Source organism: Pyxicephalus adspersus, chromosome 8 (assembly GCF_032062135.1).
Source record: "Pyxicephalus adspersus chromosome 8, UCB_Pads_2.0, whole genome shotgun sequence".
NCBI lineage: Eukaryota > Metazoa > Chordata > Amphibia > Anura > Pyxicephalidae > Pyxicephalus > Pyxicephalus adspersus.
In genome coordinates this window covers 18,119,237-18,134,352 of record NC_092865.1, presented here as the reverse complement: position 1 = coordinate 18,134,352, position 15,116 = coordinate 18,119,237, and the positions used below count along the sequence as shown (strand labels likewise).

Below are 15,116 nucleotides of genomic sequence, written 5' to 3'. Positions count from 1 at the left end.
TCCAACTGAAAAATTTGGTCTGTAATGGATCAGTAGGAACACCCAAAACATTGCAAGCGCCTAAAAAATTTACTTCCAATTGTTTTTCTGGGGCAGAAACGGAAAAACTTGTGTACTTTTATGCAACCTCAACCAACTGGAAACAATACAAATGGTTGAAGGTATATTATCTCTAGACTAACTTAAGTTCTGGCCATTTTGACGCACTAAAAGTAAAAACTAGCATAATAGATTAAGAAACAAGTGCTATTTTGCAATTGGGGGGATTGTCCTAAAGTTTGTCCTGGAGATGAGACAGTAAGGGAGTATGAATCCATTCTATAACACTAGCAATCAGAACAAATGTCTATTGTTGGAAGACTTCGTCAGCTTCTGTTTCAGAGAAAACTATGATTTTGGAATTCCCATGAAGGTCCGTCCTTGCCACAATGGATAAGCTGGTGAACACTCTCAGTGAATCTGAACCTTCTCAGCAACAACAACAAAAATAATGCTTTAGCTCAAGATCCAGCACATAGAAGTCCTTTTTCTTCTGGTGTTTATACTAAATCTGTCATTTGCATGCATACTGGTATTCCTGTGACTGGAACTAGACAGAGCAAGTTAAAGTATATGAGGACCTTTGTGTACAGATCATGCAATAGAAGATACCAGGCACAAAGGTGAACACAGAGGAGTAGAAAGTTTGGGTGAAGCCATTATTCCCTAGGAGTATACGTCAAATACCAGCGCTATTCCTCAGCCTGAAGAATAATTTTCTTTTTATACAAACACTTTGACATTGCAACTTAACCCAGTTCATACAAGCACACTAGCAAACCTGTGCTAGTCTTGGTTTATCCTATTATCTTGCAATGCCACCTTTTCTTTACAGTCTCCAAGAAGTACAATATTGTAACGTCAACTTTTTTTTCTTTTACATCCCATCATGTTTGGGGCTGGCTGTTTATGACAAAGCCCAGCATCATTTGGGATAAATACAATCTTCTTTACTACCATAGGGGATTAGCAGAGACACAGTCACTCCAAACGAGCTAGGTGACTGCAACGTTTTGGTAAATATTAGTATAACTAGTATGAAAATGGGACAGGTGAGTGTGTGTTGCCTAATCTTGAAGAACATCAATATTGACAATCTTTCCAAACCAAATAACTCACACAAGAAAGCTGCCAAAACAAGGTTTTCACAACAGGCTCAGCACTCACATAGGAACTCATGATGGGTACAAAAACTCAGACCAGTGAAATTGGATAAAGTGGGTAGGTGTATATCTTCAAATGTAGCAACATGAAGCAATTCTGTATTAAACATATGCGGGTGTTAGTGGTATGCGTGCGTAAATATTCATTGCTTATTCTTCATAACAGTGACACAATGTGTGTTCTCCTTAATATAACACAAAAATAGCAAGCAATGTGTCCACGTACAAGATTTGAAAACAGGAAGTAATAACAATAGGAGGCTTATCAGCACATGACATACCGTTCTACAATACCCACACCTATAAACTCAAGCTATAAGGACGCCTAACACTAACGCCAGACATACTTGGCTGTCTGGAACACTATACCAAGCTGGGTTTCTGGGAACTTTAGCTACCTGGATATTTACAAAATGAAACTAAATAAAAAGATGCAAGCAGGCAGTTTGGTTATTGTAGAAGGGACAGGTAATGTCTCTTCTGTAATAAAACATACCTTCTTCCTGTTCAGTTTTCTTTTTCGAAAAGTTTTTTTTTGAGGTGGCTGTGTATAGCTCAGTTTATGATTGCTGGGTACTCCCGAATATTTTGGGCCGCTGGGAATTACCTCCCATGCATTACATCATTGCAGCCGAGCCAATCAGGCTCAATAGGTAGCTCTTGATGGGCATTTTTTAATTTTTTTCCTTACAGGGTTGTTTTGAGCAAATGGAGCAAAGAGATACAAATTATATCACAAGGGATCCAATTATTGTTTTTTTTCCTTCCATCCCTGCACATGAGCCCCTGTACAGTGGTAAGTCATTGTAACGTATCTGGCAACAGATATTTATGACCTGGCTTAATAAGATCTAACACCACCACTGTGGTGCAAACATGCATGCTTCATGTAACATTGCCCGCCTGTGTCTATATAGCAGAAAAAGGGGGAACTCTGCAGGCATTGCCAGCCTCAATGGGAAACACAACAACAATTGTTGGTTAGCAAACTGGGAGATCAACTCTGGCCTCAACCTCAAAGTCTTCTTCTACAGTCATGGATGGCCAACTGACAGACCAACATTCCTTTATGTGCAGACGGCCAGTGAACATTTTCTGAACGTCTTGGTGCAAGAGAACAATCAGTGATGTATTTCTGCTTATGGCTTAAGCTACGTACACGTCCAATGGGTCTCGCCTGATAATCAGCTCAGGGCCGATATCGGGTGAGAATCTGGTGTGTGTACAGCGCCAGTCATCCATCGTCCAAACGACCGTCCTGGCGGATCCATGGATGTCTAACGATCCTAATACAAGGGAAGGGAGTGCAGCAGGGTGCTGCTCCGTCGCTCTCCCCCTCCCCTCTGCATAGGGAAAAACAGTGATGTATGTACAGCGCTCGTTCATGCATCGTGCAGAGCTAGTGGTTGGAAAGGATCGTGAAAGATCCTTTCCAACGACTATTATCGCACATGTGTATGCGGCATTATACTTAAGTTGCCCAACTAAAATCCAGGAAGGGTGATCTATAGGCCATGACGATATGTGAAATACTGCATAGATTGGGAACACTATATTGCAATAATTAGGATTATATTAGAATTGTTTTAAGACTGCAAAATCACAATCACACAGAGTATTCCAAATGATGACCTTATACTTTTATATGCAAAAGGTTTTACCATACTGTGAGGCCTGTCTGTATTTAATTCCTGGAGTTTTCTAAACCAGACAGACAAAAAACCACAACAAGGGAAGGGGCATATAACAGCGATATGAATCAGGGTGACTAATGAAATGCTGCTACGTTCTGATCAATCAGGACAGCCCTGTTCAGAAACCATGAGATTCAATTACTTCCACTGCTGTAAAGAACATAAAAGTCATCCAGTTACTGATTTATGGATTAGTCATGGGGATGAGGTAAAAGATCGGAATTATAGTTTCCCAATTCAGAAAATTGAGAACCCGGGTCCCGTCCTGGCTTGCGGGCAAACATGTCATCAAACACCCGAAGCATCACAATCTGCTGTGTCATGGCAGAAAGTTAAGTGGTCTCTTCTCGGTGTAATGCTTAGGCATACACTACGCAAAATTCCCTCAATGTCATTTTCAAAGTTATCATCAATTGAAATCAAACCAGATTTTTATTTTGATAAACATTCTGGTTTGAGCTTCCGGCCAACAGCTACCTCTCATTAAACATAGTTTTTTGCCATAAGACTCAAAGCGGAGACCAAGGGGCTTCGGAACCAAGTGCAATGGGCTCGATTTATTAAAGCTCTCCAAGGCTGGAAAAAAAAACACTTTGAACAGTGAAGCTGGGTGATCCAGCAAACCTGAAATGGATCTGGTCCAGGACTCAAAACATTTGCTAGCAAATGGAAAATGACTTTTGAAGAAATCAATTCCAGGTTTACTGGATCACCCAGGCTTACTGATGAAAGTGTATCTTCTCCAGCCTTAAAGAGCTTTTTTAAATCAGGCTTCATGTCTTTGTGCACCTCCAGCAACAAGATCCTGCCTAGTAAAGTTCACATTCACTTTGGAGTTCCACACTTTCCCCAGCATTCATGTTCTAGTTCTTCCTGCTTCTATTATACATTACAAAAATACAAATCCTACCAGGTGTGCAACCAACTCTATAGCCATGGCTGACTGGCAAGCCTAGGAGATCTGTAGGGTTTGCATGGAAAGAGCTCTATTTCTTGTTTTGCTATTGCACTTATTACTTGATTTGTTTTGCTTTAGGACTTTACTTGTCTTTAAAAATCCCTTGTATTTGTATTACTGACCTCAATATGTAATATTTTGCACCTCAACATGGGAAAAAAACATATATAAATCATTAATGCCTTCACAGTCAAACTCAGGAATATTGCGTTTCCAGAACCTGATAATGATTTAAAAGGGATTTAAAGGGTGAAATCTGACTTGTATATGGAGGCCGGGGGAAGGGTTGCTCTACTCTATGAAGACTTGAATCTTATACGTAACTCTATATCTGTACTGGCGATGTGAATATATCACCATACAATGCAGGAACTGTGTTGGCTCTGCCAGTTCCGAAGTGAAGTTTACAAGGACGTTTAGTGATAATTCCAGCACTATCTCAGCCAAGCATAAGAACACATTTAAACTTCAGTATATAAAGAAGTGAAGGGTGAACGGCAGACAAAACAAAATGTGGTAATGATGCAAGGTAAATAGCCAATCTGTTTGGAAGTAATGATCCGCAAAGTCATGGGCTTGTCTAACGTACTGCTTCCTGCTGACAAAATGTCTCCTAAATGCAGAGTATTATATATATAAAAAAACCCTATCACCGGACTATTTCAACAATCTTCCCATATGGTTATATGGGCACTGAATGCATCATTTTGTTCATGTTTATTATCTGTAAAAGCCCCTGGTGTGTAGGCATCTAAAAGGCCTGAGACTGGGTGCAGCCATCTGGGATGAGATTTCAGCAGCCATTCTTAGCCAGGGCTCCATGGAACCCTCTGGTTTCTCCAGAGGTGGTTAGTGGTTACTTAGGATTTGGATGATTGGCTTCCCATGTGGTTTTGAACTCAAGGTTTTGTGGCAAGTGCCACATGGCAGAGTCAGCAGCTTGACACCAAAGCTTTTTAGCCATCTTTCTTCCCAAGGACCACCAATGGAAGGTGTAGAATTCCAATGAACGCCTATGGTTTTATTAGGGGACCCTCAAGATCTGAAAATTTCAAGGGCTCCTCAGGGGTACAACTATAGTACTCTATCTTCTCCCCTAAGGGCTACACAGACAGGAATGAAAGGAAAGCTATGATGCAGTTAAGTAGTTTTATTTCCTAGACACTTTTTCATTTATGTGAACAATATTAATTTATAATGTGCAGGTAAGCATTTAAAAGAATACCTTCATTTTCCAAAGCTTCACCTGCAGTTTTTTTTTCTGAAAATCTCTAACTGTCCATAATTTGAATAAAAGAAGGAACTCTCTCTTTATAAAATATAATATTTGATACATTAAACAAAGTTATGCTATAATTTGACTCGCCAGAAAAGTTTCAGTGGAGTTTGCCTTTTAAAGGTCCAATTGACCCCAATTGCTATATATTAATGGTGCAAAGTACTGGACGATTTAGCCACCTGAACTAAATATTCTTCAGTGACCACTGACAATAATTCTGCAATTACAACTTGGATTCCAGCCCCAGCAATGGCCATTATAAAATACGAAGCGTCTTATAATTTGTTGGATTTCTTTGAAATTATAAAAGGGTGTGAACAGAAGGTGCGTAGAGGGAGCTACATGACTGCACGTTGCCAGATACCCCTAACCCTGGAAGTACACAAGTCAGCATTCTTGGCAGAGACGCCAATGCTGCCATTTCTATTATTATTATTACTACTACTAGCAGGTCCCATATATTGTGAGAACATCCCAGGACACCAGATCTGACATTCTCCCACTGGCCTTGGATTACTGTGAGCTACACCTTCCATGAGCATGCTGGACTTTCTGCATGTAATTAATATAAACAATGATTTTATTAAAGGTAATATAAGTCATTGCATTAGGCGGTGCACGCTTCTGTCTATTGCTATTATTATAAATACAAGTAATGATGTATTGTACAAAATGTGGACACTTCTGGGTATGAAGGCATAGCAGACTTTCAGGGGTTAATGGGACCATTGGTAAATATAAATGTGATGACAGTAACCAGAATGACAGGTATTCTATTCCTTTGTTCAGCTTCCAGAGCTGGTCACAAAGAAAGCTCTTGGAAACATTTATCTCCTCCCACAAAATACAGACCAAGATTGTTCAGGAGAGGAACAATTCACAAAGGAAAGCTGCTGATCCAGCACTGCATTCCCATATTTACACCAACTCCCTCAGAGGTTTATTAGAAATCCGTTACATGCTATGGCGACGATGACGCCAGTGCAGCCAGAAACTATCAAGTCAAAAATAAATATCATGAAATAAAACGATAAGACCGGCACGATAAAAGAGGGTGGATAGACAAAGGCATTCCCAGACCAGGATATGCCTTTCTTCTCCCTGGAATCAGAGGTCAGCAGCTGAGCGGCTTAGGTTAAGGAAAAGTTATGTGTGTTTATAAGTGGAAACGGAGACTCAGACAGTGAGATCACCATTGTGAACATAACAAAGGAAGCGAGCTACACATGGAGCTAGGCCCCAGCCCTGTACACAAACACTGGAGACATGCTGACCTAAATGTCACCTCCCCAGCTGATAATGGTCATATCAGTCAACTATTCCTAATCAATCTATCTAGTGGGAAAAAAAAAGGACATCAATAAAAGATTTAGGGCCGTTAAGATGTTAAGCAGATCCCAGGAGCATTGCAATCTGTTGCCATGCATCCAGGAGCAGCAACTGCACCGCAGGGCGACGCATTTCCATTCACCGCCTTGTGTATGCGGTGGTAGTGCTGGCGCTTCCGGGAAACTTGTGGCAATGCACACTTGTACAAAGTTGTTCCCAAATGCTCCCATAGAGATGAATAAGAGTGGTTTGGAGATTTTACCATTGTAATTTTGATTAAGATTTGAGCAGAGTTGAAAGGGAAAGGCTGTTTTTTTTTTTTTTTCCAGCCGATTTGTTAACCATTGTATTAAAAGGATTAATTAATTAAAAACACAAAGAAAATCACTCTGTGTATGACTAGCATGGATAGATCTTCAGAAGGTTTAAAGTGCTATATCAATATATATGTTCTTTTCCCATGTGAGAAAAAGCAGCATGTTCCCTTTATTGCCGGCCTCATATATTTGTCTTCTCATCATTTTCCTGCTGCTGAAGCGGTAAGATCAGTCAGCAGCAAAGTGAAAGCTCTGGAGAAGGTCGGCTACACTGGCCTGAGATAAAATATTAAAAATGAATCATTATTATTAATATAAAACTGTAATTATATACCACCAACATATAATGCAGCGCTGTATAAGGGTTACACATGACAGAAAGATGGGACCCTATAATCAGCCAGCTGCTGAAATAGTTTCAGATCATTCTATCGGATTATAGATCAGAAAGGAAAGTTGGCCTGAGAGTAATAAAGCCCATTTATATTATATCTGTTCAGATGCATTGTTTAAAGCAGGCACAAAGCAGCTGCATTTAAATTGCTCCTAATAACCTCAGTTCCCATCAGTAAGTGCCTTACAGTAAGTGCCTCTAATCCTTTTTATGTACATAGAAACAGCAGCAAGTCACACAAGTTATTGGTCAATACTGTACACTATATTTACATTACACAACAAAACTGCAACACTGTTCAGCTATACCAGGGCTGACCTTGGAACTGGGAAATAAGTTTATACATGGTGACATTGAAATGTTATTGTCAGTGTGTGTGTGTAATGATATATATATATATATATACACACACACACATATGTACATTCACACATCTAATGTTTTGCTACCACCCTGAACTCTTAGCTGTCATTCTAACATCTGGGCCATGCCCGTGTAGCGATGTGCCATCGCAGTTCATTGAAGTCCATTTCACAGCTCCGTTTAATGGGAATGATGGTGTTCTCCCCGGCCACTCTTAGTTGAGCGCAATCCCCAGCACTTTTCATTTACCAGCCAGTTGTTTTTGTGTGGGTACAGAAATGTTGGGTCAAAATACAATACTGCATAGTTGGGGCATAATACAAAGAAGATGGTAAAATAGGACATAACGGGATGGGCATTTAAAAGATAGAACGAAGTATAGGGGAAGCAGTAGAAAGCTGACAGAATTAAAGTGGTTACTAGATTCCTACAGCAACTGGGAACATTAAAATTGTCATGTGTTGCCCAACCACTTATTGACCACCCAGCTTCCTGACACATGGCAAAAATGAAGCAGTGGTGCCCATACATATTATTTTGGAGCCCATGGAAGAAAGCGCTGCAGTCCATTTGTATTGGGGGGTGGCTAGGATGGCCATGAGAGCATGAAAACCAAGTTCTTTATGTTTTTTTAAATTTCATTTATAGAGCACAGGTTAATTTTAATTTCTTTTATACAAAACCAGTGTTGTATGTTATAGTGTTTGGCTACTACAGGAATAGTTTATTCTGGAATATTATGTGTTACTGCAAAGCGGTATTTATGTAGTGGCTGATTGATGTACCCACAACTACAATTAGTGGATGAAAATGGAAGAAACGGGTAGCAGGAAAGACAACTATCACCTCCAAAACCTAAACTACCGAGACCGAGGTCACCACTGCAATAATAACCAAACATATCCACCTAATGAAAAACAATACTTTCTCTTTACGATTCTAAATTCCCCATTAGCCTCTTTGGTGGAATTCCTGCCCCAAATTCCTGACAGATAACAGTGCTACAGATACAACATTCAGCGTATTCACCGATCAAAGTGCCGTACATTGGCACATTGATATTTTACTTGTGAATCTGCTGAGCTGGCGTATTTCACGTCATCAATAATAGTCATATGAAGAATTAGAACAATGAAAGGCGCATTCAGTTACAGAGTAAATATAGAGCAGCATAAATATATACACAACCTGGCCTAGTCAATTATTTCATTACAGACAACACTTCCATGTTATTAGGAGATTTAACAATATAATAGGTAGGGTGATGTATATTTTATATGTCACAGATATTTTATTTACACAATGGCAACTGGATAATGACATTTATTAAGCCTTCTTTATTTTGTTAGGGTTTATTTGTGCAGAATATGGACTCCTGGCACCAGCAGCCTCAAGGGACGTTCTCTCATCCGTCAAATTTTCTACGCTTCAAGATTCCCTGAAAAACTCGTACCAATAAATCTGTTGACTGGGCATACAGTGCACAATATTTCTATATATCACATAAAAAGTACCGTCATCTCAAGCCCGACGCGTTTCGATTGGCTTCCTCAGGGTATTCTTAGAGACGTAATTTTAGTATTTGATCACTTGGTCGTATGAGTTGTGGGAGGAGCAATACTTTTTGCATATAATAATCCTATCCAAACGTCAGAAGAAGATAGCAGGATTCCTGGCCATTGCTACCCTCAGAAATACCTAAAGAACAAAAATCAGTATACTTCCTTTCATCTCCTTACTACTCTCCTTGAAAAATTGTGAACCCCCAGAAATAATCGTATATGTAAAAATACTCCAATCAGTGAAACGCGTTGGGTTTGCGATGACGGTACCTTTTATGTGATCACCAAATATGAGATTTGGCTCTAACGTTCATGGCTCTATCTGTATACCAAAAACTGTTTTTAACCTAGCCCTAATGGCATATCGTTTTACAATAAAACATCAATTTATTGCATGTTATGCCTTGACATTTATTTATCATACCAATTTTATGTAATGGATTTATTTACACGCCATAAAAGGCCCCTCTATCTTTTTTTGTATACAATATTTATAGTAACGGGGCTGGCTCAAAACTAGAGGAAAGAATATAAAAGTGAAAAGCTCAACCTTCTCTAATTCCTAATATATACATTGAACAGGACTGGTCAATAGGTGAATGGTAGTATTCAGTATACCAATCTCTAAATATTCAATCAATTACCTGGTCTTGCACCAAAATATACAATAAACAGGACTGGTCGATCATTTATCTGGTTACCACCACGTACCCGTATTTATCAATGCATGACCAGGTAACTGTTTATTATTTCTCAGTTAGTGATAGTTTAACTGATTACTACCATTTACCTATTGACCAGTCCTGTTCAATGTACATATCAGTGCATGGCTAGGTAATTGATTGATATTTCCCAGATAAAGATGTACCTACCTGAGAAATATTGATCACTCTGACCATTACAATATCCTATGCTACAGAAAGTTCCCTGTAGGAAAGGATTGGTGCTGCTGGGTATTATAACAAAACATTGTGTCCCTCTGTATATCCCTGACCCCCAGCAGCTTCCGTATAACATATCCTGTACACACGTGTTACCTGGTTTAGGCTGTGTACACATGTGCAATAATTGTCATTGGAAAGGATCTTTTACGAACCTTTCCAACGATTGCACGATGCATGAACGAGTGCTGTACGTACACCACCATTCTGCTCCATAGAGAGGGGAGAATGATGGAGCGGCACCCCGCTGCGTTCTCTCTCCTTCACTTCCATTACGTTAGTCCATCGTCCGTGGATCCGCCAGGAAGGTCGTTCGGACAATGAGCGCTGTACACACACAAAATTCTCATCCGATATCAGCCCTGAGACGATTATTGGATGAGAACCATCACACACGTGTACCTAGCCTTAGCCAACCATTATGGAAATCTCTGCCAAGTGTTGGCTTTATATTTACAATACATTATATACAGGAAATGCTTCAGGATCATCCTTCATGCTCCTTGATTATTCTAAAAAGTACAAGTTTTATAAAACACTGCTGGAAAATCTATTACTTGGGGTGCCAACCAGAAGTTTAAAGTTTGTATTTTAAATAAACTATATTAATGTCACACAGGGCAAGGTACAGAGATCTCCAATAACAAATGACGCCAATGTCACAGCATGTATTATCTCATATACAGCACATAAAGGTAATGTGCAGATTACACAAGCCATAAGTAACCCTGACAGCGGATACAAATGATAAACTAGCTGAGAACAGATGTAATTTATACTGTAGGTGGATTACAAATTGTGTGCGTGTCATATGCCTAACAATAGACATATATATGCAATTTGTACAACACATCATACAAAGGTATGGGCACCCAGACAGAAATAATAACAATGAACAATAATGTGTGATATAAAGAGAACACAGCTATTGTCAGTATTATAGGGGAATAATGTGTCCTATCCCCCACCTCTTAGATTGTAAGCTCTTCTGGGCACAGTCCCCTCCCCCCCCCGTGTCACTGTCTGTCATATTTAATGTCAACCCCTATTTAATGTACAGCGCTGCGTGATATGTTGGTGCTATATAAACCCTGTGTCATAATAATAATATTAAACATTCTCCTAAAATGTAAGCTCTTTGGGGCAGGGCCCTCTCCTCCTGTATTTGTCTGTCATTTGCAACCCCAGCGCCGCATAATATGTTGGCGCTATATAAATATTAGTAATAATAACGCCATACAGAAGAGCTATAATAAATAAGATGCTCAGCAAATCTCTGGTATATAGATAACACAACACACAGGGGGTATATAGAATACATAGAATACAAGAATGTGTCACAGCCACATGACCACACACCGATGGCCGTCAGGAAGCTCAGATCAGCGGCGGAGATGAAGCATGCAGGAAATTCTGCAATAAGGCGAGAGCTAGTTTACAAGTTTGTATTAAAAACACCTACACGGGTATTTACATGCCAAGTTCTATGGGCACAGCTGGCTGTTGTATTGGCCCCTATAGGAAAACGTGCTGATAATACCCCACCTCCTAGAGTGTAAGCTCTTCTGGGCAGAGTCCTCCTCCTGTGTCACTGTCTGTATCTGTCTGTCATTAGCAATCCCCCATTTAATGTACAGTGCTGCATAATATGTTGGCGCTATATAAATCCTGTTTATTAATATTATAGTTCAGAGCCCATGCCAGGGGCCATACTTTTAATCTTAGCTGCTGCAGGATGGTCCCGATATTTCCCTGATATAAAGATGTGACAAGTTCATGCAGAGCTGAGTATAGAGGAGGGCCGGATAGCTGGGTATTACACGGATATTATTGGGGTACAGGTCCCCCTATATAAAGTATTGGTGAGGGTATTCCTAGTCTATAGGGGCCACACACACAGCCTATAGATATACAGAGAATATACATCAAGCTGGAGGGGTCATCCTCCCCGTAATCCCACAATCTATGGGCATTGATCAGACTGGGCTGTACTACAATACCTATAGGGACGGGTATTATACCCAGCGTATGGTGCCAACCATCATCACCCAGCCTGGAGGTATTATGATAAACTCTACACCATGTGATCACACACAGCCAAGGGGGAGGGGGTACAAGGGGGTACGATCACACAGTCTTTATGATAGAGGGTACAGTAACAAAGTCTATGGGGGGGGGGGGGTACGATCACACAGTCTTTATGATAGAGGGTACAGTAACAAAGTCTATGGGGGAGGGGGGGTACGATCACACAGTCTATGGGGGAGGGGTACGATATCGGTGTACGATCACACAGTCTATGGGGGAGGGGTACGATATCGGTGTACGATCACACAGTCTATGGGGGAGGGGTACGATATCAGTGTACGATCACACAGTCTATAGGGGAGGGGTACGATAGCGGTGTACGATCAGACGGTCCAGGAGTCGCCCCGGTGTCGGATGCCGCAGCCCGGTTACCTGGTATGGGGGTGGGGGCTCCTGGTCCCCGTCGGTGCCGTCCCCGTAGCTGGCCCGGTCGGACTGAGATTCGTGCAGCAGGGAGATGTCATCTGAGGTGGGAGACTTCAGGCAGTTCCCCATGTCTCCGCACACCTGGATTCCTCGTCTCACACAGAACCTCCTGGCTTCCCTCCCGCTTCACCTGGGACCCGTACAGCGGCCAATCCTGCTCCTCCCCAGCCCCGTCACCCACTCTCTCCGGTGTGATCCGCCACCGCTCCGGCCGCCATTACTGAGCCCTGCGTTTACAGACACGGCGTGACGTCAGCGCCAGCCGGCAGGCCACGCCCCTTAGTTTGTGTCTGGGAGGAGGACGGTCACGTGCTGTGGCACACCCTTTCCCCGCTGGAAACCTCTGTCCCCGAGCAGGACACTGGGATGACGTCAGCGCTGAGAACGTATCATCCAATCGTCTGCGGGGCCTTTGTACTGGGGGGCTCAAGCCCCGCCCACCTCTTATACCCTACTATAAAAGGGGTCTCGCTTCTCTTGTTGGATTCTTTTTATTCCTTTTTTATGTACAGAGACACAGAGGATAGGGGATGTGGGTTGGGATCCATGAAATATATATTCATACTTTTGGGCCTTTCATCAATGCGCAATGTGCTATATCAGTGGCACAATGGTGACAACAGTGCGCAAACCTAGCCAATACTAGACTCCAGCAAGGTTTGTGGGATACGGTGACAACGCCTGAAGGTTGTCACCTAATAGAAGCGAAAAGCCTGAACAAATAGTGTCATGGCAGGATCACCAGTTCCAAAACCCAACACTCTGTTGGTGCCCAGAATCTGCCCACCATGTACAGTATACACAACACATTTCACGCATTATGGCCAACCTACCCACCAAACCTCCTCACAGCAAAAGATGTCTGTCGCTGACATCTTCTCCTGCTCTTTGCTGTTTTTGGCCATCACCCTGCTCAGATCTGGAAGCCACAACTCCGGCACACGCCCATGGAAGGCATTGAACTGTGCCAAGACCGGGCACTGAGCTGGGTATGCCAGTCCAGCAGAGACATCAAAGAAGAAACTTTACAGTCTCACCCAGCCCGGCCATCAGCACATGTTACTAATCAGACTTTATTATTAAACTGTATTTATATAGCACCAACATATTACGCAGCGCTGTACAATAAATAAGGGTTGCAGATAACAGACAGGAGGCCCTGCCTTGAAGAGCTTACAACTTCACTTTCATTTTATAGTCCGAGCCCCAGGGAAGGTGTTTTATAGGAAAGTAAAACCAGGGAACATCAGAATCATTCACTTACCGGAGTCTGATCCTCCATGTCATATTGTGATCCCTGCAGGAGGGGATCTTCATCCATATCACCAGAAGTGCAGCACCCGGAGCAACAGGTGCCCATGGTGCCCCTCAGAAGTCCGTGGGGGCACTCGGAGACTCCTCAGTCCTTGGCGGCACTAGGAGACTCTTCAGTCCTTGGTGGCGCTCGGAGACTACTCAATCTTGGTGGCTCTCTGGGACTCCTCAGTCCTTGGCGGTACTTTGAGACTCCTCAGTCCTTGGTGGCACTCGGAGACTCCTCAGTCCTTGGTGGCACTCGGAGACTCCTCTGTCCTTGGTGGCACTAGGTGACACCTCAATCCTTGGTGGCACTCGGAGACTGCTCAGTCCATGGCGGCACTAAGTGACACCTCAGTCCTTGGCAGCAGTCGGAGACTCCTCAGTCCTTGGTGGCACTCGGAGACTCCTCAGTCCTTGGTGGGGCTCGGAGACTACTCAGTCCTTGGTCGCACTCGGAGACTCCTCAGTCCGTGGTGGCACTTGGAGACTCCTCAGTCCTTGGTGGCGCTCGGAGACTATTCAGTCCTTGGTGGCACTCGGAGACTCCTCAGTCCTTGGTGGCACTCGGAGATTCCTCAGTCCTTGGTGGCACTCGGAGATTCCTCAGTCCTTGGTGGCGCTTGGAGACTACGCAGTCCTTGGTGGCACTCAGGGACTCCTCAGTCTTTGGTGGCTCTTGGAGATGTCTCAATCTTGGTGGCTCCCTGAAACTCCTCTGTCCTTGGCGGCACTCCGAGACTCCTCAGTCCTTGGCCGCACTCGGAGACTCCTCAGTCCTTGGCGGCACTCAGAGACTCCTCAGTCCTTGACGGCACCCTGGGACTCCTCGGTGGCTTTTTTCTTGACAAGAAGCAGCACAAAACACTTCAGTATCTTCACTTCTTCTCCTCTCAATGATCTTGCACTGCAGCAAACTGTTAACAAGCAGCTGGAATGTTGCTGTTATGACCACACATTCTGTTGGAACATTTTCATGGTGCTCCACAATGAATGCTTTGCATTCTCTCTGATTTCTATAGCTGGGGAACATTTAAAGGCTTGTCCCCGGAAAAGGATTACCTTTATATTATCAGAATGGACTTTGGAAGACCAGGTGTTGTCTGTGTAGGGAAAGAAGGCATTGATTGAGCATTCTATAAATGAATAAATCCTTCAGAGTTCATCATTATCCCAAAATCTTATCTTTGCTCTCTGTTGCAATAAATGGAACTTCAGAAAAAAATATAAACTTCCCTTGCAGTGGCCCTGTATTAAATTTAATTAA

The 15,116-nt window shown here is 42.4% G+C and overlaps 1 protein-coding gene across 2 annotated transcripts in view; it reads right to left on the bottom strand.

Moving 5' to 3' along the window:
• The window catches only part of RNF11 (ring finger protein 11), a 30,503-nt gene extending 15,687 nt beyond the window's left edge, over window positions 1–14,816 (bottom strand). The window contains exon 1 of one of the 2 annotated variants that reach the window (XM_072419625.1): window positions 13,818–14,816. In XM_072419625.1, the coding sequence (XP_072275726.1) occupies window positions 13,818–13,913 (96 nt within the window). In that variant the 5' untranslated portion in view covers window positions 13,914–14,816. Of the gene's footprint in view, window positions 1–12,499; window positions 12,822–13,817 lie in introns of those variants that run through there. The other variant, XM_072419624.1, reaches the window with a different exon arrangement.
• Between the last annotated feature and the right edge of the window lie 300 nt (window positions 14,817–15,116).